Source organism: Canis lupus, chromosome 38 (assembly GCF_003254725.2).
Source record: "Canis lupus dingo isolate Sandy chromosome 38, ASM325472v2, whole genome shotgun sequence".
Lineage (NCBI taxonomy): Eukaryota > Metazoa > Chordata > Mammalia > Carnivora > Canidae > Canis > Canis lupus.
The window spans coordinates 18,465,195-18,491,791 of NC_064280.1; the positions used below are offsets into that span (position 1 = coordinate 18,465,195).

General features: G+C 50.3%; 1 protein-coding gene across 6 annotated transcripts in view; it reads left to right on the top strand.

The window, feature by feature from the left end:
- RXRG (retinoid X receptor gamma) overlaps positions 1-25,639 on the top strand; it is a 45,329-nt gene extending 19,690 nt beyond the window's left edge. For 3 of the 6 annotated variants that reach the window (XM_025420914.3, XM_025420912.3, XM_025420913.3), the window contains 8 exons: positions 7,409-7,553; positions 9,934-10,113; positions 16,282-16,442; positions 16,582-16,711; positions 17,811-17,943; positions 19,165-19,256; positions 20,781-20,886; positions 25,160-25,639. In XM_025420914.3, coding sequence (XP_025276699.1) covers positions 7,409-7,553; positions 9,934-10,113; positions 16,282-16,442; positions 16,582-16,711; positions 17,811-17,943; positions 19,165-19,256; positions 20,781-20,886; positions 25,160-25,307 — 1,095 coding nt within the window. In that variant the 3' untranslated portion in view covers positions 25,308-25,639. Of the gene's footprint in view, positions 1-1,422; positions 1,694-7,408; positions 7,554-9,933; positions 10,114-16,281; positions 16,443-16,581; positions 16,712-17,810; positions 17,944-19,164; positions 19,257-20,780; positions 20,887-25,159 lie in introns of those variants that run through there. The other 3 variants (XM_035711191.2, XM_025420916.3, XM_025420915.3) reach the window with 3 other exon arrangements.
- The last annotated feature ends 958 nt before the right edge of the window (positions 25,640-26,597 follow it).

The window sequence follows — 26,597 nt, forward strand, 5'->3', positions numbered from 1 at the left end:
GATTGCAGGAACCGGAGCAGGCAGGCAGCAGAGGTGGGCGAGTGAGGCGCACATAAATCGGCAGGGCTGGTGGGGCCCTGCAGGGAGCTGTCTGTCCCCTTCCCTTGAAGCCATTCGGATGGGAAGCTTTGAAAGCATTGCATAGGCCCAGCAAATGGGTCACCTTTGGCTGGCCCTTTTAACCCCAATTTGTAATCTGATGGTTTCACCTGTAGGACCTTCTTTAGGGTGCACATTTCTCCCCCACCCCATATTTTGGTCCTTGTGGAGCCGGTAAAAGCCTAGCTGAGAACCACTAAATCTGTCTACGTCATCCTCTTCCCACAAATGAAGTAGCAGGGGCTCAGTGAGCTCAAGTGACATGTCCAGCCGCACACAGTCAGTGGACAGCAGAGCTGGGGTTCACACCCAAGTGTCCTGCCCCCACCCCATGCTGTGTTCATGATGCTGCATTCACTTGCTGCTGTGGCGTGTGTTGACTCAATCGGTGGCCCCAGGATCCTCCACTGGCTGCCAAGGATTAGAAGGTGACTCATCAGTGCTCCTGAAGAGTCTCATGGAGGGGGGGGGCAGCATGGCACTTCCTGCAGGTAAATTTTGTGGCAGTGGCACATGGGCTATGGTAGGTATGAGGGCCAAGCCAAAGGGAACAGGAAAAAGGGACCTCTCAACTTCCCAGACGTGTGTTTCTTGAGAGTGTGTGACCACCCAGAGGAGTGGGGACCAGGTGGCCCTGGGGATGGACACGTATTTATGCCACTGTCACCTACTGTCATTGTCAGAGCCGGTGACACATACGCTTCAGAATGTGAGGCCCCGAAGAGGTTTGTTGATCCATGTTCTTCATGGGAATGGACCCCCAGAAAGGCAGGTCGGAGCCAACAGGCCAGAGACAGAAGGAAACGTGGACTTTCTGGGCTGAAAGTAGACTCCTGCGCGGGTGCTCACGTTCACTCATCTAATTATTTAAGAAGGCCCTACTATGCATCTGGCGGTACTTGCCACCATCCTAGGTTCTGGGGATAAGTGCGGAGTAAGGTGGCTAAGGTCTTCACTCTCGTGGCAGTGACACTGTAGCAGGCAAGACAGACAGACACCAAACGAACGAACAAGGTGGTTTCAAACAGCAGTCATTCTATCCATGAAGCAATAAGACAGGGTGAGGTGATAGACAGTGACAGGGCTTGTGGGTGGGGAGTGGGCAAGGCACCATTTTTCAAGGCTGCTTTTAGCAACCATGCTCGGGTCTGATTGAGCCAAACCTAGCCAATAAACTCAGCTTCCTAGCCGTGCGAGTGGCAGGGCCGCTATTCCTGGACCATATGTCTGTACAGAGGGATTGGGGTTGAAAGGTCAGCTGAAAGCTTTGGTCCTGGCCAACTGGGCTGTGTGCAGAGGCCGAGGCCAAGTTTCACTCTGGGAGCTATATTAAGCTTGCCAAGCTCTGGGGAAGCTCAGCAGCCCTGGACACCGCACAGTGTCGTGGGCTCGGGCTCTGGAGCCACACGGCAGAAACATTTTGCCCGATTAACCAGATGACACGGGACGTCTAGTACCCTAGGTGTTAGCTGAGGTGAGTTGGACTCTGAACCATCTGGACAGACGGTCTCTCTGCATCCTGTCTTCCTCACCCAGGATGGGTCCGAGGGGGTCTCAGGAGGGAAGCATGCTCCTCCTGTGACCTGGGTCCAGGGTAAGTACAGTTTTGGGGCGAGGGGAGGGGGCTGTGGTGGTGAGGCAGCTGCAGGCAGTGAGTGTCTCCCGTTCCCTGCTCTGCCCTTCTGGTGTTTGAGCTTCTCTCTTTTGCTCTTGTTGGATTTTCATTCTTGAGGAGTAAAGAGAGCCGGACCGATACCGTGGAGGCGGGGACTGTGTAACCTTTTTGCAAACCACTTGGGCATCCAGGTATCTCAGTTCCCCTTTCTGTATTTCGGGGGAACGTGCTTTTCCCGGGTTACCCTGAAGTGATAGGTAGGAATATTAAAGGAACTAGGGATTTGAAAAATCACTTCTCAAGGGCTCTATGGCACTAAGGTGGTGATAGGATTGTTATTATCCCCAGGTGATATGAGGCACCTCAGTGATTGAGACTCTACCCCCGTGTGACCGTTGATTCTGGTGCACTCTTACTGAGAGGTTCGAGAGAAGTTCATTTCAATAAGCGTTCATTGAACCAAGCCCTGGAGATTTAAAAAAAAAAAAATTGTAAGAATCAGGCTCTGCTCTGGGGAGTATCTGAGTGGAGGGAGTAATTTCCAGAAACACCAAATATATAATTGGGAAGATATTTATGTGACTTTCAGACAAAATGATCTAGGCCACATTTTCCTGACTTTGTGTGTGTGTGTGTGTGTGTGTGTGTGTGTGATGTCAGTTGCCTGGACTCAGAAGCAAGCCCTGCAAGGCCCTAGAATGCCCCCTGCCTCCTGAACCCAGCTGCCTGACCCGGGTTCTGTCCCTGAAAGTTCCTGCCCAGGTAGTGATTGATAACCGACTTACTATTCTTGCAGATTATTGTAGAGAATACATAAGTAATAAAAAATTACAAATGTCAGAGCTGGAACAGACCTTAAAGATCATCTTGTTTAATGATTTTAAAAGTTAAGCCATTAAAGTCTTTTCTCCAAGAGAGAAAGCACGTTTGGAAGGTGTTGTGTCAGCGACAAACAGGTTTGGTTGAACTCAGGGCAGATCTTTTTTTTTTTTTTTTTTTTTTTAAGATTTTTATTTATTTATCCATGAGCGAGGCAGAGGGAGAAGCAGGCTCCATGCAAGGAGCCCGATGTGGGACTCGATCCCAGGACCCCAGGATCACGCCCTAAGCCAAAGGCAGATGCTCAACCGCTGAGCCACCCAGGGATCCCGAACTCAGGGCAGATCTGAAGCCTTCTTGTTGGCCCTCCCCTGCCACCCGCACACTCCCAGTTGGAAGAGCCACTGATCTAGTCTGTCGACCAGGAAACGTTGTCTCAAATGCAGCGACCTGGCCAAGCTCATGGGGGGAGGAAGCAGCAGGTGTCCACCAGAACCCAGGGCTCCTCTCTGCCCAGTGGGGTGGGGGTGGGGGTGGGTCCTGGCTCCTTACTCCTCATGGCCCAGACCCTGAAGGGACTAAAGGAACGCCGCTCTCCAGAGTCCACTCCCTGGAAAAGGAGCGACTGCCTGCGGCCTGGCAGGCTGGCCATGTATCTGCATCCAGTGGAATAATTTTGGCTAAAAGCAGCTCAGAAATGTGGGACCTGATGTTCCGTGATGGCTCCAGGGCATTCAGGGAGCATTTGGCCCCTGGCTGGGAGTCTGCAGATGGAAGCCAGGCCAGTCAAGTGTGTCTCCCCCTGTTCTCAGGGAGCGGCCAGCCGCCTGGTGCATCCCCCGCTCTGAAAGTGCTCGATTCTGCTGAGCTGCTTCTAATGGAACAAGACAGCCGGGCTCGGAGGCTCGGGGCCAGGCAGCTAATGGGTTCACACTCAGGCGGCTGCCTCTTGTCGCCTCAACCTGTGCTGGGAGCCCGTGGCCCCCCACCTGCAGAGAGGCCGGTGGAGAGGGAAGCAGCAGCCCCTCCATCCTGCTGCCTGGCCCATGGGGAGAAGGGGTGGGGAGGGGCTGCTGGCTCCCCCCTGGGAGAGTGAGGGCCCCTCACTGCGGGGGTGGCCAGGAAGCTGCTAGGCCAGGGCCTCTGAGCGTCCCCTGCCACGCCAGACAGACCTTCCCATGAAGGAGGAATGACCTGGGAGCCCAGTGTCCTTGCTCCAGCCTGTGAGCCTGGGAAGATCCCCAGCCAGCCTCCGGGTCTCCTCCAGGCTCCCCTCCTGCCGCTGCCTTGCTTACCTCCCTGGGGCAGAGTTCCAAGAGCTGTATTCCTCAGCCCGAAACTTCCAGTGGCTGCTCTGACTTGCTCCCCAAGATTAAATCCACTCTCCGTAGCCAGTCAGGCCTTGGGCTGTGACATGGCCCCCCGCCCCCACCCCCCAGCCTCGTCTCCCACCCATCTACACTCTCCATGAACCCCTGGGCTTCCCCCGGGGTTGGGAGGGGGTGTCCTTAGCTCTCAGAGCCTTTAGCCCATCAGCAGCCCATCCAAGTCTTACCCACTTTGGGTCAAGTCCTAGCTCAAATGCCACCTCCTTCAGGAAGTCTTCCCTAATTTCAGTTGTTTGGGGTCTTTCCTTCCTAAACAATCCCAGCTGACTTAGTCTCATCAGTGGCCAGTCCCTCGAGGCAGTACCTGCCATCCTCCTTTCTGTATCCCCTTAGTATTTCTGAATGAACACACATGAATAAACCACTCTAAGGCCTGGTAAACTCATCTGAAGAGTAGATGACCTCATAGGGTTGTTGTGAGCACCAAGCAAGCCTTCTATAGGGGGCAGTGCTACCAGTAGCATTAACAGTGCTTGCTGTCCCGTGTACCTCTGCGGGCTGCAGGTGGCGAGGCTGGTCCCATGGGACACGGCAGTGGGAGGGGAAGGTGAGTGAGGGGCTCTTGAGGCTCAAGGGGTGGTGGCCTCCTCCTCATTCCCATACCTTTTCTTGTCCATCTGAGGATTTGGGACAGAGCCTCGGGCAACCAGAGCGTTCTTTCTCTGGGGTCACCAGACCTACAATGCTTCTGTCTCAAGGGTGGATTTAAGTGGTGACATGTCTTCCACTGAAGCACTTGAAAAGAGTTGTCACCTAGAAATTACACCAACAGAAACCCCCTCAACCTATTTCTTAAAAACCAGTACATATCTACATATGTCCCACATCTGAAGTAATGCTAACCTAGTAGTATGACAGCATTAGTTTTCCGACCCCCACCCCACCAAGAAATGGAGTCATTTAACACCTTTGGTGAATGTGGGCTCACTTCCTGCAGAATTCCTAGCACAGGGACGCCCGGGTGGCTCAGCGGTCGAGCATCTGTCTTCGGCTCAGGCCATGATCCTGGGATCCCGGGATCGAGTCTGCATCGGGCTCCCCACAGGGAGCCTGCTTCTCCCTCTGCCTGTGTCTCTGCCTCTCTCTGTCTCTCATGAATAAAAAAATTAAAAATCTTAAAAAAAAAAAGATTTCCTAGCACAGAGTAGAATGTGGGCTTATAAGAAAGACTCAAAAAATTCTTGTCTTGATTAACCAGATTTTATTGGAATGATAAGAGCCAGCAGCCATAGAGTCCCTACTATGTATCGGGCACCGCGATAGGGATTTTTCGGTGTTACGTGATCTAATCCCGCCAGTGACTCTGTAACCTAGGCCTTACTAGGCACATTTTACAGATAAGGAAACAGGGTGGAGGAAGCTAAGTAACTTCTCTGAAGCCATGTAGCCCATCAGGGCAGACTGGGAGTCCATCCCAGCTCCGTGGGACTCCAAAGCGCTGTTTTTCCTGCCAAACTGGCGAATCTTAGCCCTTCGCTGCACATTAGCATTGCCTGGTAACCCTAGAGAAATAGCAGTACCAATGGCCCTCAGACCCTCAAAATTCCTGGGTGTGGAGCCGTGGCATCGGTGTTTTCCCGAAGCTCCCAGGTAGACATCTGGAGCTGAGAACCATGGTACGACACTAAAACGAAGCAAAACACTGGGGGCAAGTTCTAGATGTCTTGTCTTAGTCCTTGTATAAGAAGAGGGAGGGGAGAGAGAGAGCGAATTCTCCCCATCTCATGTGTGTTTTCATGCTACAAATAAATTTTTTAAAATTCTTGGTGGCCCTGACTTCAAAGCCTGGAGCTGCAGGCGGTCTTGTCTTTCTGCATCCCTTCCTGCACTTGACCCGAGCCTCTTGCCCACCTCCTGTGCTCAATACATATTTGCTTAGTGGATTGGAAAGCTGGTAAATTTAGAAGGAACCTAACTCAGGCTGTGTTGTGGGTTATGTTTTATTGATCATCCCCTCTGTCCCAAAGGCCTTGAATAGAGAAATCTTACCTTTCTTTGGCTTAGTGTGAGACATGCGGTCACCCGGGGGAGACGGTATGAATGCAAAATCCACATAGACCACACAGAAGTCAGTGGGACCCCTTTTAAGCTCCCAGATATTTGCCGGGGGCCCCTGCTGGACGCTTAAACACGGGCTCAGGTGCTCCGCACCACCTTTGCGATTACTTGTAAGTGTTCTTAATTCTGGTGCCTGTCCCAGCTCTTCAGCGAGCGTGTGCGTTCTGGAGGAAGGAGAGAGCTTCTGGGTTTTCCATCTTCCTCACAGTGCCTGCCTAGCATGCTGGTCTGTGCCCGTGGGCGCTCACCGTGCCTGCTAACGGGACGACTCCGTCTTAGGCGTTGACAGTGTCTTCGATGAATATAGGCCACTCAGCAGTGGCTTCTGGGTAATGTCCCTGAGCACTGGGAGACTGGAGGCGGTGGTGCTGAGGAGCCGATGTGACCTTGTGGCAGGGCAGAGGACAGGGACACACATCCATTTCTCCAGCCACACGTGCTGGGACCATGTGGGACGCGGGGAAGAAGGGCAGACAGTCCCTGGCTGTGCAGATCTCCCAGTTTCACAGGAGGATGGTCTGTTCCTTACAGCCGAGTTCAAAACCATGACCTGGGACTTTCTACCCAACACTTTGGTGCTTCTGCAATGATTTGGGCATTTGGTTTAGCACTTTTTTTTTTTTTTAGGATTTTGTTTATTCATTAGAGAGACACAGAGAGGCAGAGACACAAGCAGAGGGAGAAGCAGGCTCCCTGTGGGGACCCCGATGTGGGACACGATCCTGGGACCCCAGGATCATGACCTGAGCTGAACGCAGGTGCTCAACCACTGAGCCACCCAGGCGTCCCTGGTTTAGCACCTTGTGCAGGCTCGTTGAGATGACCCCTACACATGCCTTCTCTTCCACTTTACTGTGAACTCATGAAAGTGCATTTTTACACCTCACCTCTGACCCCCAGAGCCTGGCACAGCGCCTTCAGGGTGAGCACTCAGTGAGTGTCTGTTGATGGACTAAACGGGTGGATTTGCATTCTTTTTTGCTCGGCTCTCTTGAAGTCAGTCTTTTGCCTGAGAGCCCTAGCTCCTCTTGGAGCACGGTGGAATAGACGGTACTTACTACAAAATCTAAAAACACATAACTGACCCATCCGAAGTGTGTCTTGAGCGTGCCAAGGGTGGATTTCTAGCACCAATGACACACATGAGTAAAATGAGTACAAGCAGAGCACTCTGATGATGTCTGGTGATATTCAATTTAGGGTTTGGTGTCCAGAAATGATTTAGTCCCCTTGCGCCACTTGTTTTTTCTTCCCTTACGTTCCTATTCCCCCACAGGCGGTTTTGGATACTCTGTACTTAGAAACTACTTCTTGAAATAGAACTTTATTATTATTTTTTTCTTGTGAGGATACCCTTGTCAGTCTTCTATCTTGGGCGTTGGGTCTCCCCTGGCTCCATGTTTTATTGGATTTTTTTTTTCTCCTGCAGCTAAATGTGGTCAACAGTGTCAGCATTTCAGAGGACATCAAGCCCTTGCCAGGGCTTCCTGGGATTGGAAACATGAACTACCCATCAGCCAGCCCTGGCTCTCTGGTTAAACACATCTGTGCAATCTGTGGGGATAGGTCCTCAGGTACGTGTGGAAGCAGATGCCATTAGGTGTCCCGTGCAGCAGGGTGAGCCCAGAGATGGTGCCTGTTTGATTGCCCACCCGACTACCTTGTACCCCATGGAAGGAAAAGGGCCTTTTAGGATGGTCCAGCGTGGCACCCAGGCGGTAAATTGCTGTCACTGGGTTCATAGGCTGCAATCTAGATGAATTTAAAGTATGATTTCATTTTTAAGGATTGGATTTATCAGAAATATTTCAGAAACACCTGCATTACATACTGTGTGTGTGTGTGTGGGATGGGGACGCTCTTGTAATTAGACAGGATCTCTTTAAAATCTTTTTAAAATTATTTATTTTGTAATTCTAAAAATGATGTTCCTGTGTAGGATACGTCCCAGTGTAGAAAGAACTAGAAAAGCACAAAAGAAAACTTAAAACATTGTATATAATGTCCCAAACAAAGATAAACCCTTTAGTATTTTAGCATATTTCTTTCTACAGCATTCTAGGTTTTTTAACATGTTTTTATGGGTAGAAATAAATGTGTTTTCACAGATTTCATGTTCTCTGATCCTCTTCCATTTTTGCCCAAATGATTTTTTTTCTTGATTTCTTCTCCTTCCTCTCCCTCACTCTCAAACCCACCACTTAAAAAAAAAAAGAGATTATATTTATTTATCCATGAGAGACAGAGAGAGAGAGAGAGGCAGAGACACAGGCAGAGGGAGAAGCAGGCTCCATGCAGGGAGCCCGATGTGAGACTCGATCCCGGGACCCCAGGATCATGCCCTGAGCCAAAGGCAGATGCTCAACCACTGAGCCACCCAGGCACCCCCCAATCCCACCACATTTGAGGGCATGTGAATCTCTGTTTTGATGAATGAGAAGATGAGGAAGGTTCTTTTCTGTGACTGTCCATGGTGACAGACCGAAGATTCCTCATCTTCCTGTTGTCACCAAAGGCCCTGCAAAATTCACTCCGTCGAGAGTTCCTGGAGCCTGGAACTTACTTCGCTATGTGGCTGATGATGCTTGTTTGCTCTCAAAAAGTGGTTGCCAAATCACGCAGACTTGGCCATTGCCATAGCAACAGAAGACCAGTCACACCCCGGCAGAGTTTCCTCTGCTATGACTTATTTGAAAGTCTGAGAGATTCACTCAAATATGGGAGAGTCATGGGAATGTCATGGAGGCACCACATTTCTCAATGACAGGTACTTCAGAGCTGAGAGTGTTGGGATTTTCTCATCTAGGATAAGATCCCGTATTTATTCTTGCTGGGCATTCAGTGGATTAGTGTGGTCGACTCAGTAGGCACAGACTGGCTTCATGAGGCAGGCTATCTCGAGTGCTCATTCTATCTTAGGGCAGCTTCCTCTGACATGGCAGCTCCAGGGATGCAAATTTGTACATTGGCTAGTTCTCAAGGACTTCTTCAAATTCACTTTTCTATCAGCCTGAGTATAACTAAAGTAGAAAGTAATGTCGGGTCTACAGCTAAACGACATCATGTATTACACCGAAGAATCAGAGGTAAATACATTTCAAATGATCTGCGTCCTTCTATTTTTCAAGTCCTACATTCAGATCAATTAGGCACAGTTGCCTGGGGTGTAGACTTGAGAGGTCCCGCCTAGAAGGAGTGTCGGGTGAGTGTGGTGGCTCTCCTGACTCAAATGAGCCATCCTTGGCTGGGGTCATTGACAACTGTGTGGAACACATAATAGAAGCAATGAAACATCTAACAGATTATTCTGGATAAGGCAAAACCACCCCTCATCAGATCTGTATGTCGTAAGACTGCAAATCCTATTAGGCTATAAAGACTGTATACCAACTTATTTTTCCAGCAGGCAGGAGCATCTAGAAAATCCATAACTTAGGCTCCTGTTCATAGTCTATGGTGAAGGAGAATGCTTTTCCGTGGGGCTCCCATGTCCTTGGGCCTCAGTTATGGGGAAATATTAGGGAAGCTGAGGTTTTTTTTTTTTCCTGCTAGATCATACATAACAAGCATAAATATTTTTATTTATTATGTACACTAATGTCTTGAATGGAGACAGACCCTTTTGCTTAACTAAACACAGGAGTTGCCTTAATAAAATAAATGTAAACAGAATCTTGGGTCAAGACTTTTCTAATAATGCGCTCTGGAACTGATGATTCCAGAGAATGCCTTCTGGAGGGAAGACACAAGGAAGGGCATATTTCCTCTGCCTTAGTTTGGTTCCCGTGACCAAGCCTGCCTCCTCCACTGGTTTCTCTTAGCTGCCCGTCCTGGTGCCTGGGTGCTGTGCCAGTGTCCTTGGGGGGAGGGGAGCCAAGGGGCTCTTGTGAATGAAAGATCCGAATAAACTTGAAGACAATCTCTGCAGTGTTCATTTTTTTTTCTTGTGAGTAGGAAAGCACTACGGTGTGTACAGTTGTGAAGGCTGCAAAGGGTTCTTCAAGAGAACCATAAGGAAAGACCTCATGTACACGTGTCGCGATAATAAAGACTGCCTCATTGACAAGCGCCAGAGGAACCGCTGCCAGTACTGCCGCTACCAGAAGTGCCTGGTGATGGGCATGAAGAGGGAAGGTGAGGCCTCGGCCCCTTGGGGGAGACTGGTTTGCCTGTAAATCACGGTAGAAATCCTCGTGACCTCTCGAGGAGTGCGGTTGAGTGCCCCTGCCCTAAGTGGTGGGTACCCCGGAGCAGAGAACAGGTGCACTTCCCTCCTCTGTGCTCACCTGTCCTCTCCTGGAGCTCAGGTGATGGTCAGCACGCTGGACCCTCTCCCTGGATCTCCCAAGAGCCAGGCAACAAGTGTCAGAGCCGGTTTCAGGGTCCTGGTGGGCCACCCCATAAATGGATCATTCGATTGGCTTTCTGGGGAGAGCTGATGTCTCGCCTCTCATCCTCACTGGGGGAGCCTGCTGGTTTGAGTCATCTCTCTGGGGTTTTATAACCTGGGGCTGCTATAGATCTCCTGATATTGGTGTATCTGTGGTCTTTGGGGGGGATTATCGGCTTTCCCAGTAATCAGACTTAGCCTTCTCATTTGGAGAGACCATCATCGTATGTTTTAAAGATATGTCTTTCCATCTACAGTGTGGCTTAGCTGGGTTGTAGAGCAGGAAAAGAAAATCTGAAAGTTCATTCTGTTCATTTAGAGAATCGAAGAGCGTTTCCATTAAATAACACAAATAAGTCGAACTGGGCAGTTAATTAGCTCGTGAACTCACGCAAGGGCATAGTGTAAATGGTGCATCGTACTAGACTTCGGAGCGATCAAGTGACACTTCTCTCCAGAAAATAGGATCAGGGCATTTAGTTGGTCCCAGGTGACTCTTTCTTCTCCAAGAACTTCTTTTCTCTGAGGAGAGGGGAGGCTGACTGAAAGGATCAATGTAGAAAAGGTTCTTGGAGCCCCTCCTAGGAGAGAATGCTCCCAGGAAGGAAAAAAAAAAGAACATTCTTAGCATGGCTGAGATAGATGGAGGTGGCCCTTCAGAATAATGTAATAGTGCTCACTGTTGTACAGTGGAGGAAACTGGCCTGGCTCGGTGAGGTGAGTTTTCCAAGGTCCCACAGGGAGCTGATGAGCCCAGAGTAGGTCTTCTTCCCAGATCAGAGCCTATTTGGAGCCTCCCCTCCTGCCGGGGTGCAGGGGTGCTCTGGGATGAGGATGGCTCCCCCTTTGTTACCTGACAGGAATCTCAGGTTGGCAGACCCAAACCTGGACTCCCGATCATCTGCCCTCCCAGCCTGTTTATCACACAGCCTTCCCCATTTTAGGAAAGAGCCATTTTTTTCAGTTGCTCGGATGAGAAACTCTTGGGCTCCCCTTTCTTTCCTCTGCTACATTTAGTGGGTGAGGAAATCCTGTCTCTCCCTCAAAATATGTCCAGAATCTTTCCATGTCTCCTGACTTTCATGCTCCCAGCATAAGCCACTGTTACCTTCTGTATTGATTCACGTAAGTTCCTAAAACCCTCCCTACACTCTCCAGAGCAACCAGAGAGGCTTTGAACAAGTGGGTCAGGTCAAGCCCTACCTGCATCAGAATGCTCCAGTGCTTTCCTTTCTTACCCAGAAAAAAGGCAAAACCCTGGTTATGACTTCATGGTTGTGCACAACCTGACTGTCCCATGTCACTCTGGTCCAGCCTTGCTGGTCTCTGCTGGGCCACCAGGGGTGCTCCCTCCCCAGGAGCTTTGCACTTATTGTCTCTCTGCCTGGAATGCCCTCTTGCCAGGTGCCTGCATGGCTCCCTTCTTCTCTTCCTTCAGACGTTTATTCAATGGTCAACCTCTAAGTAAAGGCTTGTCTACACCATCTAGAATTCATCTGCCCCCCTGGACATTGCCTGGTGTCTTTCCCAGAGCGTGTATCACTCTCTAACATACTTAGTTTACTACCTGTCTCCACTAAGGCAAGGATTTTTTCTGCTTTGTCCCCCTACTGCTGTATTGCCCGTGACTAGCATACAGTAGGCATGATATGTAATTGCTGAGTGAATGGGTGAGTGCTTTAAACCGATTATTGGAATCAAAAGTTTTACTCATGCGGGAGCTCCTAAAAGGACTAATTCACTCAGTCACCAAGTATTAACCAAGTGCCTGCTTCATGCTCATGTCATTCTTGGTGTCAAGGAGTCAATGATCTTATTGATCCGAACACGTGATGTGAAAAATCGGCCGGTGGAGACTGTCTTCTATTCACCAAGATAGAACTGATACTCCTTATAGCTTCTGCCACCATGATGGTCAAACATAAAATTAATGACATCCCCAAAGGAATGTCTCCCATCAGCAAGAGCATGATTGCTATAGGGGGCCACTTTCTAAAAAGATTTTATTTATTTATTGAGGGAGAGACAGAGAAAAAGCATGAGCTGGGGGAGGAGGCAGAGGGGGAGGGAGAAGCAGACTCCCCGCTGAGCAAGAAGCCCAATGTGGGGCTCCATCCCAGGACCCCGGGATCATGACCTGAGCCGAAGGGAGATGCTTAACCGACTGAACCAGCCAGGTGCCCCAAAATCTGAATGTGGGTGTCATTTTTGCCTCTCAGGACAGATGAGATAAGTTTCAAGATGACTTGGAACAGTAATTGTCTTCTTTATACAGATTAGATTGAATTGAAGGCAAGGAGAGGCTTCCATCAGGGAAGTGACCTCGTCTACTGCTCACGCTGTCTCTCCGCCCAACAGCCCTCAGCTCCATTACAGTCAGAGTGGTTGGTGCACAGTCAAAGGGTGGGAAGTGTGGCTCTTCCACACTTGAAAGAAAAAGTCCATGAAAGACTTTTTTCTTTATTTCCATGAAAGAAAAAGTCAGACAGGGACATGTGAATTCTAAGGGCCAGGGCAGACCTTCCTTTAAACTCAGCATTGCTCTGATTGTCTGATACAGGCCTAGTTTGGGCTTCTGCCTCTTTGAAAACAATGTGGGGAAATGGGGGTGATGAAAGGCTGCGTAGTAAAAGTTAAGAGGGGAAAGAGGCCCTTTTAAAATTTTTCCTTAATTTTTGGAAAAATTTCCAAAGAAATTGGTGCTATTTACCCCGACAAAAAGAAGGCAAAGGAGCGAATCTGTTCCTGGTCTCACTATAGGAAGGGCTCCTTTCAGAAAGCTGCTCAGCAGTCTTTCCTTCACCACGATCATTACTGCCCACGATTTACAGAATCAGGGGCTCAGAGTGGACACTGCCTTGAGGACAAGAATAACAAAATTCTGGCACAGTTAACTGAGAGAAACTATTGAATTGACACTTATTGAATAGTGTCAATTCTATTGACACTAGTGTCAAACTATTGAATAGACACATTAACTGTCTCACAGTTAACTGAGAGAAACTATTGAATTGACACTTCTGTCTGGAGAGAGGAAAGGATGTTGTGGGGATGGGCTCAGAAATGTATCTACCAAGAGCCAGGGGCCAGGACCCGTTGCCTTTTCAGGACACATAATGGTGAAGCTGGAAAGGACATTTGCTCTTCTCTGATTCAACACAGTCATTTCCTAAAAGAAGAAACAAAAGTTCTGAGAGCCTCAGGACCTGCCTAAGCTTACCTAGTGAGCTAATGGCAGAGCTGATACAGGACCATGACCCTCTGACTTCCAGGTTACCAAATAACCCTCAGGGGTCTTGGGGAAATATATTGCCATGATTTCTTGTCATATACTAGAGTTTGGAGGGTTAGATAATGGACTATATTTAAGGCAGTTCCTGGATAACATATGATATCCCTCTTGAGCCCCATGTGGTCTTGATCGGTACAACCAGCCCAGAGCCTGGGAGACAGTACAGAGGGCTGAGGGGTGGGCTTAGAAGGCTGTCCGCCCAGGTCTACATGTTGGCTCCATGTTTTCTTAGCTCTGTGACCTATGGTAGGTAGGTTACATACCTACTCTGTGGTTCATAGTACTTGAGAGATAAGGTTATTGTGGGGATTCGATGAAACATAATCTATGTAAAGTGTTGAGCATAATTCCTGACCCAGAGGGAAAAAAAAAACTCCAAAAAAATTGTGGCTATTATAGTGCACATACGATAAATGTATGTTGGACTAATGGATAAAATTCTTTCGGAAGGCGGGAGTTTGGTGTTATTTTAGATCACCCAACATCCCCTGGATATATCCCGAATGTATGTAGTAGTGGTAGCTCAGAATGTCTGCCACATGGAAGATTTCCCCCAGCAACAGATATATATATATATATATATATATATATATATATATATATATATATATGACTCCTGTTCTATGACACTAAGATTTATGACACGGAGAGGGGAATAGCAAAGGATCACTCGATTAACGGCAAGATTGGAATTAGAATCTAATTCCCAGAAGCCAAGGTTATTTTCTTTGAAGCTTGAAGGTTATCCTCCTTCCATGGCACAAATCGGCAGAAGAAATCAACTGAGGACCACAAAGGAGACTTAACTTCATTTGCTTTTCCCCATCTTTTAAAATCAAGACAAAAACAGAAGCCTCTTCACCTACCTTAAAATAGTTAATACAAGGAGCACTCGACTTTAACCAGTCACTGCTGATGCAAATACCCATGGAGGTGTCTGTAATGCTGTCAGTCGATGAAGGCCAACAGAGTGGACAGAGGAAGGACGAGGGAGGAAAAGGTCCCAGGGGAGCTGAGGAGAGGACCTGAGAGAAGACCAAGAGCACAAACAGGGCCAAAGAGAAGGGGAACTTCCTATCTTTGGGGGAGCTTTTTTATAATTATTTCATTTAATGTTCCCAAAACAACCTCACTCGAGTATGATGCTCCCCAGTATACAGTAGGGAGATGGAGGCTGGGTGGGCTGAGTCCTATGTCCCATGTTCTTTGGCTAGGACCTGGTACAGCACATTCTGAAAAAGACTTCTTGGAGTCCCAAGTACATGACTTTTGCTGTCCTCTTTCCTAATTTCATGCTCTCTCCCTTCTGTCTTCCTTCTGTCACTGCCCTGCTTTATTCTCTTTTCCATGTCTCCCTCCTTCTTTCCTACCCTTGCTCTCTCCCTCCCTCCCTTCATCCTGACCACTGAATATCATTTGCATCTCAAGGCGTCTTGGCACTTCTCTACTGGAGACTTTGAGGTACGAGTTGTGTTTTTGCTGTCATACCCTCCTCTGACCTACCCTGACAGGTCACTGACGTCACTTGCATGACAAACTGGATGCCCAGCATCTGGTTCCAGCTCATTCTGCAGCCTTGGTGCCTCGTGATGCCCTCAGAGAGTAGGAGGTGACTTTGGGGGTGGGCCCCAGGGGAGGAAAGGAGAGAAGCTGAGAGGTCGAGGTTGCTGGCTGAGGAGCTGTCACTGAGTTCCAGATTAGCCACCTGCTTAGGGGATAATTTTCTTGAATCTTGGGATTTAAAACAAAAAAAGTATACCAACATTGAATTTTGCTCCTTCATGCTGGGAATAGGAAGATGGAAACCACAGCTTTGTGGATTATGGAGACTGACCCAACAGAGAACGTGTGTCAACGAAGAGGACAGAATTGGGAAGAGGATCTACCTGACATGCTCGTGTGCAGCCCCTTAGGGTTCTGAGGGTTACAGTGAACTTTGGTGAAACACCCTGAGTATGGGGAGGCAGAGATCATTCTAGCCCACACCTTTGCCCGTGTACCCTTCCCCACCCCCCAAATCAGCTGCTGGTTCTGAAATGTCATCTAGGTGACATTCCATTTCCACCTCTTCACTTACTAAATACCCTCCTGGCTCCCCGAAGATCTTCCCTGACAAGTCGGATCAGGTGATGCTGTGTTCAGGCTGGTGCATTAGGGGCAGACCTAATGGGACGTGAATGCCAAGCGTGATGCATAGGATCTGACAGAGTTTTCAAAGCAATGCTCTCGCTACTTAACCATTGCTTGCCCACAGTTTATTAGAGGGAGCAGCTGGGGGTAAAACGCAGGAGACTGTCCTCGGGGGACTGGGGAGGAAGTGGCTCATCCAGAGAGAGGGGAGCATCAGAGGTTATTAAAATCTGAAATGCAGACTTCTTAGACCCGTCACCATCATGAACTAGAAAGGATACGGGCTATAAAACCCACAGTCGTGCACACGCATAAGCAAATCACCTTGCTTGCTCCGTGTCATCTGTCACCATCACAACATCTCTTGACATGGGACCATGAGGATGCCCATTTTGCAGATGAGGCCACGGAAGCCCCGGTAGGTAACTTGCTTTCCTGCCATTGTCCTGGGCATGTGGTAACGTCTGTGTGTTTTTTCCCCGTGGGCCAGCTGTGCAAGAAGAAAGGCAGAGGAGCCGGGAGCGGGCCGAGAGTGAGGCAGACTGTGCCAACAGTGGCCATGAAGATATGCCTGTGGAGAGGATTCTAGAAGCGGAGCTTGCTGTTGAGCCAAAGACAGAATCCTATGGTGATATGAACTTGGAGAACTCGGTATGTGGTCTTAGGCGTCCATCCACCTCCCACATCTTGGGGGTACTGGAGACAGGAAAGGGGTGTATTCAAGTCCTGGAATCCTGGAATCCACCCCTCAGGGTACTTTGGGTTTTTTCTTTTTTTCTTTTTTTTTTAGACAAATGACCCTGTCACCAACATATGCCATGCTGCTGATAAGCAGCTCTTCACTCTTGTTGAATGGGCCAAGCGCATTCCCCACTTCTCTGACCTCACCTTGGAGGACCAGGTCATCCTGCTCCGGGCAGGTAAAGGACATCGGGGTTTGTTTTTTTCTTAGGACAACCACTTGGGCTGCCATTTTGGAACTACCCTTGGGATCCTAAAACAAGTCACCTGAAGAAGCTCTAACCCACCCAAGCTGTGTGCCGTGTTGACGGATAACCCCATCCAGAGTTATTCTTTTCAAATGAATTATGGGCTCTTAAACTTGGGTGGCCCTCCTCCAAAACTTTGATTCCCAAATGAAATGTTGTTAATGGAGGATGAGACTCACTTCCCGTGCAAATTTTACCATGGTTTTATAATTTGCGTTTAATTTTCAGAGACAGTTTCATTGAGGACAGTCCGAGGCAGTGCCTCGTTATTATTATACTGTTGGAAAATAGAGGTATTCCCATTTCACGGGTGAGATAAGACAAGCCAAAGATTTTTTTGCTCAAGTTTGTTTATTCAGGGACCCTTCCTACGTTAAAGTCTGTGTGCTGTCTTCTCTCTGGGCTTCTGTTTCTGGTACACCGTGCAGTTTGCATGCACATCCTCTTTGTCACTGGGCCAGCAGGGAAATTTCCTTGAAGATTGGCTGAGCATTGGGAGCCAGGTCCTTGTCTCATCCCTGTTAGATGATGAGCAGTCCCTCATGTGCTGTCCTTGGTGCTGGGAGACAACACCAAAGAAATAAAGCTGGGTTGTCATGTCCTGGGGAGCGGAGGTACAGGGTATGCTCGCTTCATCCACCACGGCACCCAACATATTGACTATTACCCATTAAATGTTCAGTCCATATTTGTTGATTGGGGGGAAACAAGAGTCCTCATCCCCAAGCTGCCATTCTGAGCTGCACTGGGGATTCTTGCCCCGTGCGGCTGTTGGGGTGGTCCATCCTGCATCCCCCCCACCACCACTGGGGAGACGGTGGGGGACATGCAGAGCTGTGAGTCAAGGGACCCCGACTCTTCACTAATTGGCTGTGTTGTCTGGAGCTGGTTTTCCAAGCTCCCTGGATTTCTGGTTCTGCTTTTGTTACATGGGGGCTGGGAGGGGGGTCAGGATATATGCTGCGGATGATCATCCGTAAAGCAAGAACGTGGTCGGTTGTCCCTCAAGGCCTCCTTCTTATCCCTGCAGGGTGGAATGAATTGCTAATTGCCTCCTTCTCCCACCGCTCGGTCTCTGTCCAGGATGGCATTCTTCTGGCCACGGGTTTACACGTCCACCGGAGCAGTGCCCACAGCGCTGGGGTTGGCTCCATCTTTGACAGGTGGCTCTCCTCTGCTTCCAGTGCTCGTGTGTGTGTGTGTGTGTGTGTGTGTCTACATGTGCTCATGTGGGTGTGGGGATCTGGGGGTGGTGGGGGGATGCAGGATGGACCACTCCAACAGCCGCACGGGGCAAGAAGCAGAGACCATGAAACACATGAGAACAGAAACCTGGAGAATGACAGGTGGATTATGAGAAGGTTTGAAATGATGAGATGGAGGCCGTCAGGGGCCAGCATAGCTGCTGGGCAGGAGGGAGAACCTGCTATCTCTGCGGGTCTCCAAAGGAGAGACTGGATCATTGACGTTACCTGAGAGGTTTTGGGGTGGGGAGCTGGAGCTGCTTAGGGGCCGGGATGAGGACAAGCAGCCAGGATCTGACTTTAGGAGTCGGGAACGACGAGCTGAAGTTTTTGCTGGACTCTGTAGCAGGATCTCTGGGGAAGGGCTGCAGCAGGAGCAGCCCTCCCCCCCTCCGCCCCCGGGCCAGGCAGCAGCAGGAGCCAACATCTGGGCCTCTCTGCCTTAAGTGATGTGAAAGGAGAATGAAGGCATATGCCTTAAAGAGATGAATGAAATGAGTAGAGGTGAGTGGCTTGAGACATAGGGATGGAGAACTGGTGAAGAGGTGGCTAGGGTTGAAAATAGCCTGTCTGTCCTGTGCCAGGGCCCTGTGGCCCCCTTCCACATCCATGGAAAATGGTCTTCCAGGCCACGTGCACGTCCACCCGAGATGCCTCTACTCTTTCCTGCCCTTTGCCACAACACGTTCCACACAGAGGCCAGCATGGTCTTTGGTTGATTCAACCCTCTTCATGGTCCCTGGGGATTTCTCCCTCATGTCTGGATGCTGCCGTCTGCTGTCTTCCTCCAGACATGCCACACCCTCACCCTGCGTTGCCTCTGAAATGTCCAGATCCTCTAGGCTGTCTTTCCAGCCCTCCCTGCCAGAGCGTCCAGCCCACCCCCTGCTTCCTCCCGGGTGTTCCCTTGGACTTTGTTCCTGGCAGTTACTGGCTTTGTGTTGCCACCTGTCTGTTTCCATGTCTGTTTCTTCAATTAAGCTGTGAGTTCCTTGAGATCAGGGACTGCGTCCTATTCATCTCTCTGCCCCTAGTCCCTGATGCATGGTCTGGAAAATGGGGTGGGTTGCCTTCATTTTATCAGCCCTTGGCCTGGTACTCGTGGTTTTCTCATCACTTCTCATTGTTTCCTGTGAACAGAGTCCTGACTGAGCTGGTCTCCAAAATGAAAGACATGCAGATGGACAAGTCGGAGCTGGGGTGCCTGCGAGCCATTGTGCTGTTTAACCCAGGTGACTATGCAGTGGTTTGCCCTCCTCTGGGCTCGGCCTCCAAGCTCTGATGTCCTCTGGTCCTCTAGCTCAGCTGAGACAGACAAGGCAGGGCTGAGGAACCCATCCTTGGTGAGGGTGGGAAGTCGATTCTTCATGGTTTCTATGCCTAGAGCCATCCTGAAAGCATCTTGAATGGAGTGTGCATATTTGGGGGCACGTGGGAGGTGAGAGAGGATAGTGGCCTAGGATCATGGTGAAGGAGGTGGTAAAAAAGTGGTCAGCCTCTGCGTATAGTTTTTAGCAAAGCCAATGGGGTTTGCTGACAGATTAGAGATTGTGAAAGAGAGGTATTAAATGTAATTCTCAGGGGTTTTGTTTCATTTTCCTAAGTGATTGGGAAAATGGAGTTTAGTTTGCTGAGATGGGGGTCCTAAGGGTGGGTGGGTAGGAATCAGGACTTTGTCTTGTGCCTTCAAATCTCAGGTGGATGGTAGACATCCAAGAGTAGCCTGTTGGGAAGGTCTTGTTTATATGTCTGGGGTTCAGAGGGCAAGTCAGGACCAGAGATGTGTGTGTGAGAGCTGTCAGCCTCTACCTGGCACATGAGGCTCAGAGACAGGTGTGAACTCACATGGGGAGTCAGTTAAGCTTGGGCAGAAAAGGGGGCTCAGGACCAGGCACTGGGTGCACCCTCGTGTAGGGGTTGGGGAGAAAAGGAAGAGCCAGCGGAGAAGCCTGAGGCAGGGCAATGAGGGGGCAGGGAGAGAAGCAGAAGAGTGGTGTCCTCGAGGCCCAGGGAAGAAACACATTTCAGGAAAGAGGAAGTGATCATCTTCGTCAAATGCTGCTGTGGGTCAAGAAAGATGACTGTTCAGAATTATGTGGTAATTCATGCCCAGTTTCATCTCATGAATCAGGTGGTTAGTTAGTTGAGGCAGCACGTGAGGGGATCTGGTTTTTGAACCCCATCTCGTCGTTCAGTCCATGCTTAGCACATAGTAGGCACTCAGTAAATGTGTCAGTGTGATATTTCTGGAATGATCGGATAAAATAAAACTCCTCCTTGGAGTCAGTAGTGGGTGTGTTTGGGTATTAACAGGGTTTTTATTTTTTTAATTTTTTAACGGGGTTTTTAAAAAAACTTTTAAAGGATTTTATTTATTCATGAGAGACACACACAGAGAGAGAGGGAGAGACACAGGCAAAGGGAGAAGTGGGCTCCCTGTAGGTAATGGGACTCGATCTCAGGACCCCAGGATCAGGCTCTGAGCTGAAGGCAGATGCTCAACTCCTAAGCCACCCAGGTGCCCCTATTAACAGGGTTTTAAGCCTTTGTTCCAAGAGTCTGTTGGGTAGACTGGGCATAGAGCAGAGAGCCGGGGGGCACAGAGGACCCCCCACTTTGTTTCTTTCACTGTGGTTCCCCATCCAGCGTGTCCCTCGTAACTCTTGGGGTGAGGCCTGAGTGGATGGGGACAGCCCCTATGGAAGGGTGTCCACCTGACGTGTGCCACCCGAGGCTAACTCAGTCATCTTTTCCAGATGCCAAGGGGCTGTCCAACCCCTCGGAGGTGGAGACCCTGCGAGAGAAGGTTTACGCCACCCTTGAGGCCTACACCAAGCAGAAGTATCCAGAACAACCTGGCAGGTGAGGGAGTGCTAGAAGAATCTAATGGCATCAGTGATTGCTGCTCACCCTGAATACCTGGCAGTGTGCAGCAGGCACTGTCTAGATGTTTCACGGGTTGTTTAGTCTTTATAACAAGCTGAGGGCTGCGAACCCATTAGCTCCTTGAAACCCGAGGTCTTATCTTGCTCAGCGCTCCGCACTCTGGTGTCAGAGCCTAGAGCAGTGCCTGGCACGTAGCACACAGCTTGAGACGTTGAACAGACAAGCAAGTGAACAGATGAACGTGGGTCTCGTTACCTCCAGTTTCTAACGAGGTGCTGATGCTCGGAAAGGGTAAGGCGCTGGCCCGAGGTCGCGGACCTGGTGTGCAGCGGGGCTGAGATGTGAGCTCAGGTCTGGCTGGTTTCAAAGAGCTTGTGCTTTCCAGGCTGGCAGCCAAGCGTTGTGCGCTGCCCCCACCGAAGCCCCTGCGCTATGAGGCACAGACCGCGGTGGCCAGGAGATGTGAGATGTGACTGCTGTCCCCTGAGGTCATCTGTGTGGCATCTGGCAAGGTGCTGGCTCTGGCTTTGGGCTCCTTGTCTAAAGAGGAGGACAGTGGTCAGAAGGTCTCCGAGGCCATCAACCAGTTTAAGTATTCCCGAGTCGCAAAAAAAAAAAAAAAAAAAAAAAAAAAAGAAAAGAAAGAAAGAAAAGAAAAAGCCAACCAAAAAACTTGTCTCAAATGCTTCCCCCAAAGCACAGCTAAACAAAAGTTCTCCTCCTCTGCTGACTCCAGTTAAATAGAGAGAATGTGATCCTCAAATCTCCTAGAAATTCGAAAATGAAACTGACAGAACTGCCTTAAAGGCATTAGTTTTGTTTTTTAGGGTTAATATTATATGCTCTGAATTCTCACTGATGGCTTTCATTCCTCTGTGAGGTCTAATTTCCCTTTAAGCTGTGTTTTTTTTTTTTCCTGGATCCTAAGCCAGCATGTATCAATTGGCCCGAAGAGGCTGAGCTCCGTTATTTGTTGGCATTTTTAATTTAACGCCAAGTGGGTGGGTTTCCGGCCTTCAGTACGAAGCACACGCAGGCCTTGAGTGGTCGGGAGCCCAAGCTGGGGTAGCAGACCTCCCCGGAGTCCGTAGTTGATCACGACGGAAATGTGTTTCTTGCCTACATGTCAGGCCTGGGTGGGCAGCCCGTTGAGAGGGCTGGCTGACTGGCTGGCTGACTTCCGTGTCATGCCTCAGGGATCCGCTCCTTCCATCTGGGGGCCCCACCCGTCCCAGAGCCACATCTTGTTTTGCATCTTGATGGGAGGGGAAAGAGGCGCAGGAGAACAGAGGTGAGGCTCCCGGGGCAGACCTGGGCCTGGAAAGGATCCCCTGTCCCCTCACTGCCGTTGGCCGAACCTTAGTCAACGTGGCCCCACGAGCCACAGAAGATTCTGGAGAATGGGGGCAACTGTCTGCCAAGGAAGAAGGGGAGAGTGGATTTTGGTGGACCCCTGGCAGTCGCCCCTATCCTTGCAATAGGACCCCTGGCCGGCGGGAGCTGACTGAAAGCCCTGGATTGGGTGATTTCTATGGAGTCTCCCAGCATGAGGCAGCATCAAGCGTGGTGTCTTGGGCACATATTGCGTGCAGGGCCTTAGGAATAAGAAGGCTCATACTCACCCTTTCCTTTGAAATTGGCTCTAGGTCCTATTATTTAATCTCTTAGAAGAAAAGCTAAACCAGTTTTCTTCCTTATTATAAAAGCAGAGTATGCCTCTGTGGGAGATAAGGCAAGTATTTAAGAAATAAAGCAGGTAATAAATTAATCAGAAATTTGGGGGATATATATTTTTCCCCCCAGGATCCTTGTGTATCGATGCACGTGTACATAGAAGTGCATATTTACGGATAGGGAATCATACAGTTTGGCGTGTTATTTTCCCCTCTTAGCCATTTTAGGCACTTTTCAGATACTGAAAAGTGCGAAATTCTCATTTTCCATGATTTTGTGATATTTCACAGGCTGGATGTAACCTCATGTATTTAGCCATGATCCTGTGGAACATTTAGGTCGTTTCCAGCAAGTATTACTTTCCGAACTTTGGAACGTGCCCCCTTTCCTAGGAACGCGACCGCCAGGGGCCTGGGCTACCCACCTGCTGGCTGGTCTGGGGCGGAATCGGGGAGCGCAGGGAGGGGGTGTCGAGGCTGGGCACTCCGCATGTCCCTTGGGTGCATCCAGCACAGTCTGGACGGAGGGCGACCACCCTGAGGCTGAGCAGGTGCATCAGGGACGTCAGTTGGCCCAGCCAGGTAGGTGAGTGTGCCGACTGCTGGCCGCCTCCACTTGGCAGAACCCAGTGGATGGATCCTGGCCCCACGGGGTCAGGGCCGTGCTCTGAGTGGCGGCATGCTGCCACTCCATGGAGACTCTTCAGAAGTACACTTTGCAGGGGCCCAGTCCTACTTTCTCCATCCTGAAAGCAGAGATGAAAATCCAGGAGGATGGGAGCCTGCACGCACATTGTCTCTGGGGCAGGCAGGTGCTCCGTGACCCTGGCTGCAGGCAGGTGCTTGGTGGCCCTGGCTGCCGCCCGTGCCTGAGGATGGGTGCGGCGCCCTCCCCAGGCCCGTGGCTCTCCACGGGCGTGTTTGCTTCCACCGTCCTCATCTCCGTGCCTAAATCAAGGGCAGTCAGCAAGGACAGCGGTGTCCTCGTGGAGTCCGCGCTGTATGTGTTGCCAGACTTTGGCATTTTTAGAGCCAAAAATGTTCAGAGCTACAGCTCAGCCCAGCTTTGTACTTTACAGAGAAGCCGTTCCCTTCACCTAATTCCCTAAAATGCAGTCAGGCCCAGGAGCTCAGCGTTCACATCTCACCGCCTCTCCTGCTGGGTGACATCCCGCAGATGCGCTCAGAGACCTCACAGTCAGCGCTTTCTGAGGGGCTCTGTGGGCCTTGGTGCAGACCCTTGATTTTTCCATGGAAAGCAGTAATGCCTACCTTCTTGGGTGCTGCTGTGAGTCTTTCTTATGTTGCCCCAGGTCCTTAAGCCTTCATGTGGCACGATTATAGAAACATACACAATTTCAAGGAGTATTAAAATTCCAACTGGAAACTCACTCATGAAATAATGTTGTGGCCCTCAGTGAAGACCCAGCCTCACCGGAGGCTCTGATTAAGGCCGGAGTGGCTAGTATGGTCTCGGTCGTTGTCCTTTAACTGGAAATTCTGACCTACTGATTTGCAGTTACTGTTAATAACATTCAAACTGGGCTTTGTTGACAAAAAGGATTTTGAGAGGTGAAGAAGGACCCCATGAAGCAGGATGGAAAACTCGGCAGATTGAGGGGCCTGGGAAGGGTGTGCAGATGTGAGACTAGTTCTTCACACCCTGGCCTCTCTCCCTGTGGTGAACCTCATAGCCAGCATCCTTAATTATACAAGAGTGTGTAGGAGTGCAGGCGTGCACATGTGTGTGTGTGTGCCTGTGTGAGGGTGTGCGAGAGTGTAGGAGGATGTGTGAGTGTATATAGGTGTACGTGTATGTGCACAAGCTCATGTTTGTGAGGGTGTGCAAGAGTGTCAGCGTGTGTGCACCCATGTGTGGCAGCAGTGAGGGTACGTGTGAGCGTCTATATGAGTATATATTTTAACATGTGTGACACGTGTGAGGGAGGTGTCTATGGATGTGTATAAGGATGCACATGTCTGAATATGTGCATGTGAGACAGTGGTGGGGTACATGTGCATGTGTAAACACCCATGTGAGAACGTGTGGGTGTGTGTATGTGTGATGTCAGGCATGTGTGTATGGGTGTGTGTGCATGTGTGATAGTGGTGGGGAGTGTGTGCATGTGTACACACCCATGTGAGAATGTGTGGGTGTGCATGTGTGTGTGTGTCAGGCACATGTGTATGGGTGTGTATATGGGTGTGTGTGTGTGACAGTGGTGGGGGCGTGTGCATGTGTACACACCCATGTGAGAACGTGTGGGTGTGCGTATGTGTGCATGTGTGTCAGGCCACGTGTGTATGGTTGTGTGTGCATGTGACAGTGGTGAGGTGTGGCAGGCGTGCACAGGAGAGAATGTGTGGGTGTGAATGCACACGTGTGGGGGTACAACGCACACACGCGTGGCCCGAGACCCTGCCACCCAGGCAGCCCGCGGCCTGCCCGGGAGCTACGAGCCATGGCCTCCCGGGACCCCAGCACGCCGGGCTGCCTCAGTCTCCCCTTGCAGGGCGGGGACCCACGGCAGGTGCCGGGTGGCAGCGGCCGCTAACGCCCGTCGGGCCTCCCGCAGGTTCGCCAAGCTGCTGCTGCGCCTCCCGGCCCTGCGCTCCATCGGCCTCAAGTGCCTGGAGCACCTCTTCTTCTTCAAGCTCATCGGAGACACGCCCATCGACACCTTCCTCATGGAGATGTTGGAGACCCCGCTGCAGATCACCTGACCGCCCCCGGCCGCAGCCGCCCCACCCGGGACCACCCCTGGGCAGGTGTGTGTGACCCCCACCCCGCACACGTTCCTCCCCCCACCCCTTCCTGTTCCGCACACGTGATGCTTACAATAAAGAAACCTTTCTACATGCGCGACTTTTATAGGTGGAGTTTTGTATAGATGTGAAAGGAAACCCTTCTTGGCCATCTGAGGGGCTGGGGATCTTTCTGGAAGTTCTTGGAAACGCTAACCAAGCCTCTGTACATATAATTGGTTTAAATTATTTTTTCACTTGCCATGGAAAGCAAACGAGCGAATAATAAAATAATATATATGATGTTGGCACTGCTTGGAGCCCGGGGTGTGTTATTGTGCTTTGGGGAGGCTTTGTCAGCCGGGGGAGGAAAGCTGTCGGGTGGGGAATGGGGCTGCGGCCCTGAAATAGTCAACCCCACTGTTGGGCACCCCGAGTCTAAACTGGGCACAGCCAGCTTTGCCCCGGGGCAGCCGCTGGCGGCGGCGAGATTGGGAAGAAACGTTGTCTTTCAGAGTCAGCGTGGTTTCTTGTTTCTGTTTTCTCCCTCCTAAGAATCACGAGCACTAACAGCCTTGTCCTGGTGGGGAGCCTCTGAGCATCAGGCCAAGAGAAGATGCTCTCTGGGCGGAAGAAGATTCTTGGATCCTGGGAGTGGATGGGAGGTGGTGACAAAAGGAAGGAATGTCCTGTTGTTCACCAGCCACGTGAACAAAAAAGACCAGAGGGCACCTGATTTGTTTTCCATCATTATCTGACTCTACGTAGCCTGTTCCTGGAAGAGAAAGAGAAAGCCTCTCGCAGCATCTAGCCTGTGGTTTCCCAGTCGTCCCCGAGCCCCACTGTCTGCTGGACAGCGAGTGCCTTGAGGGCCGAGACTACATGTGATGCGACAGTTACACGCACATGCGTGGCTGGTCCATCCTCTTCGAGTCACCGTCCTGCCCTCTGCAGGACTAGGACTTAATGGATACACGAATCTGTACTATGATTTACATGACACCCCCTAGCGTTGTCCGTGTACGACATGAACAACTGCCCATGGCCGATAGTCCTGTGTTAGGGGGCAGGTTGCTCGGCCTCTGTGGCTCCTTTTCTTCCCTTATTTGTAAATGTCCGTGATTATACACACCTGATAGGGGCACCTGGGCGGCTCTGTCGGTTAAGCACCTGCCTTCGGCTCAGGTCATGATCCCGGGGTCCCAGGATCGAGCCCCGCATCGGGCTCTGTCCTCAGTGGTGAGTCTGCTTCTCGCTCTCCGTCTGTGA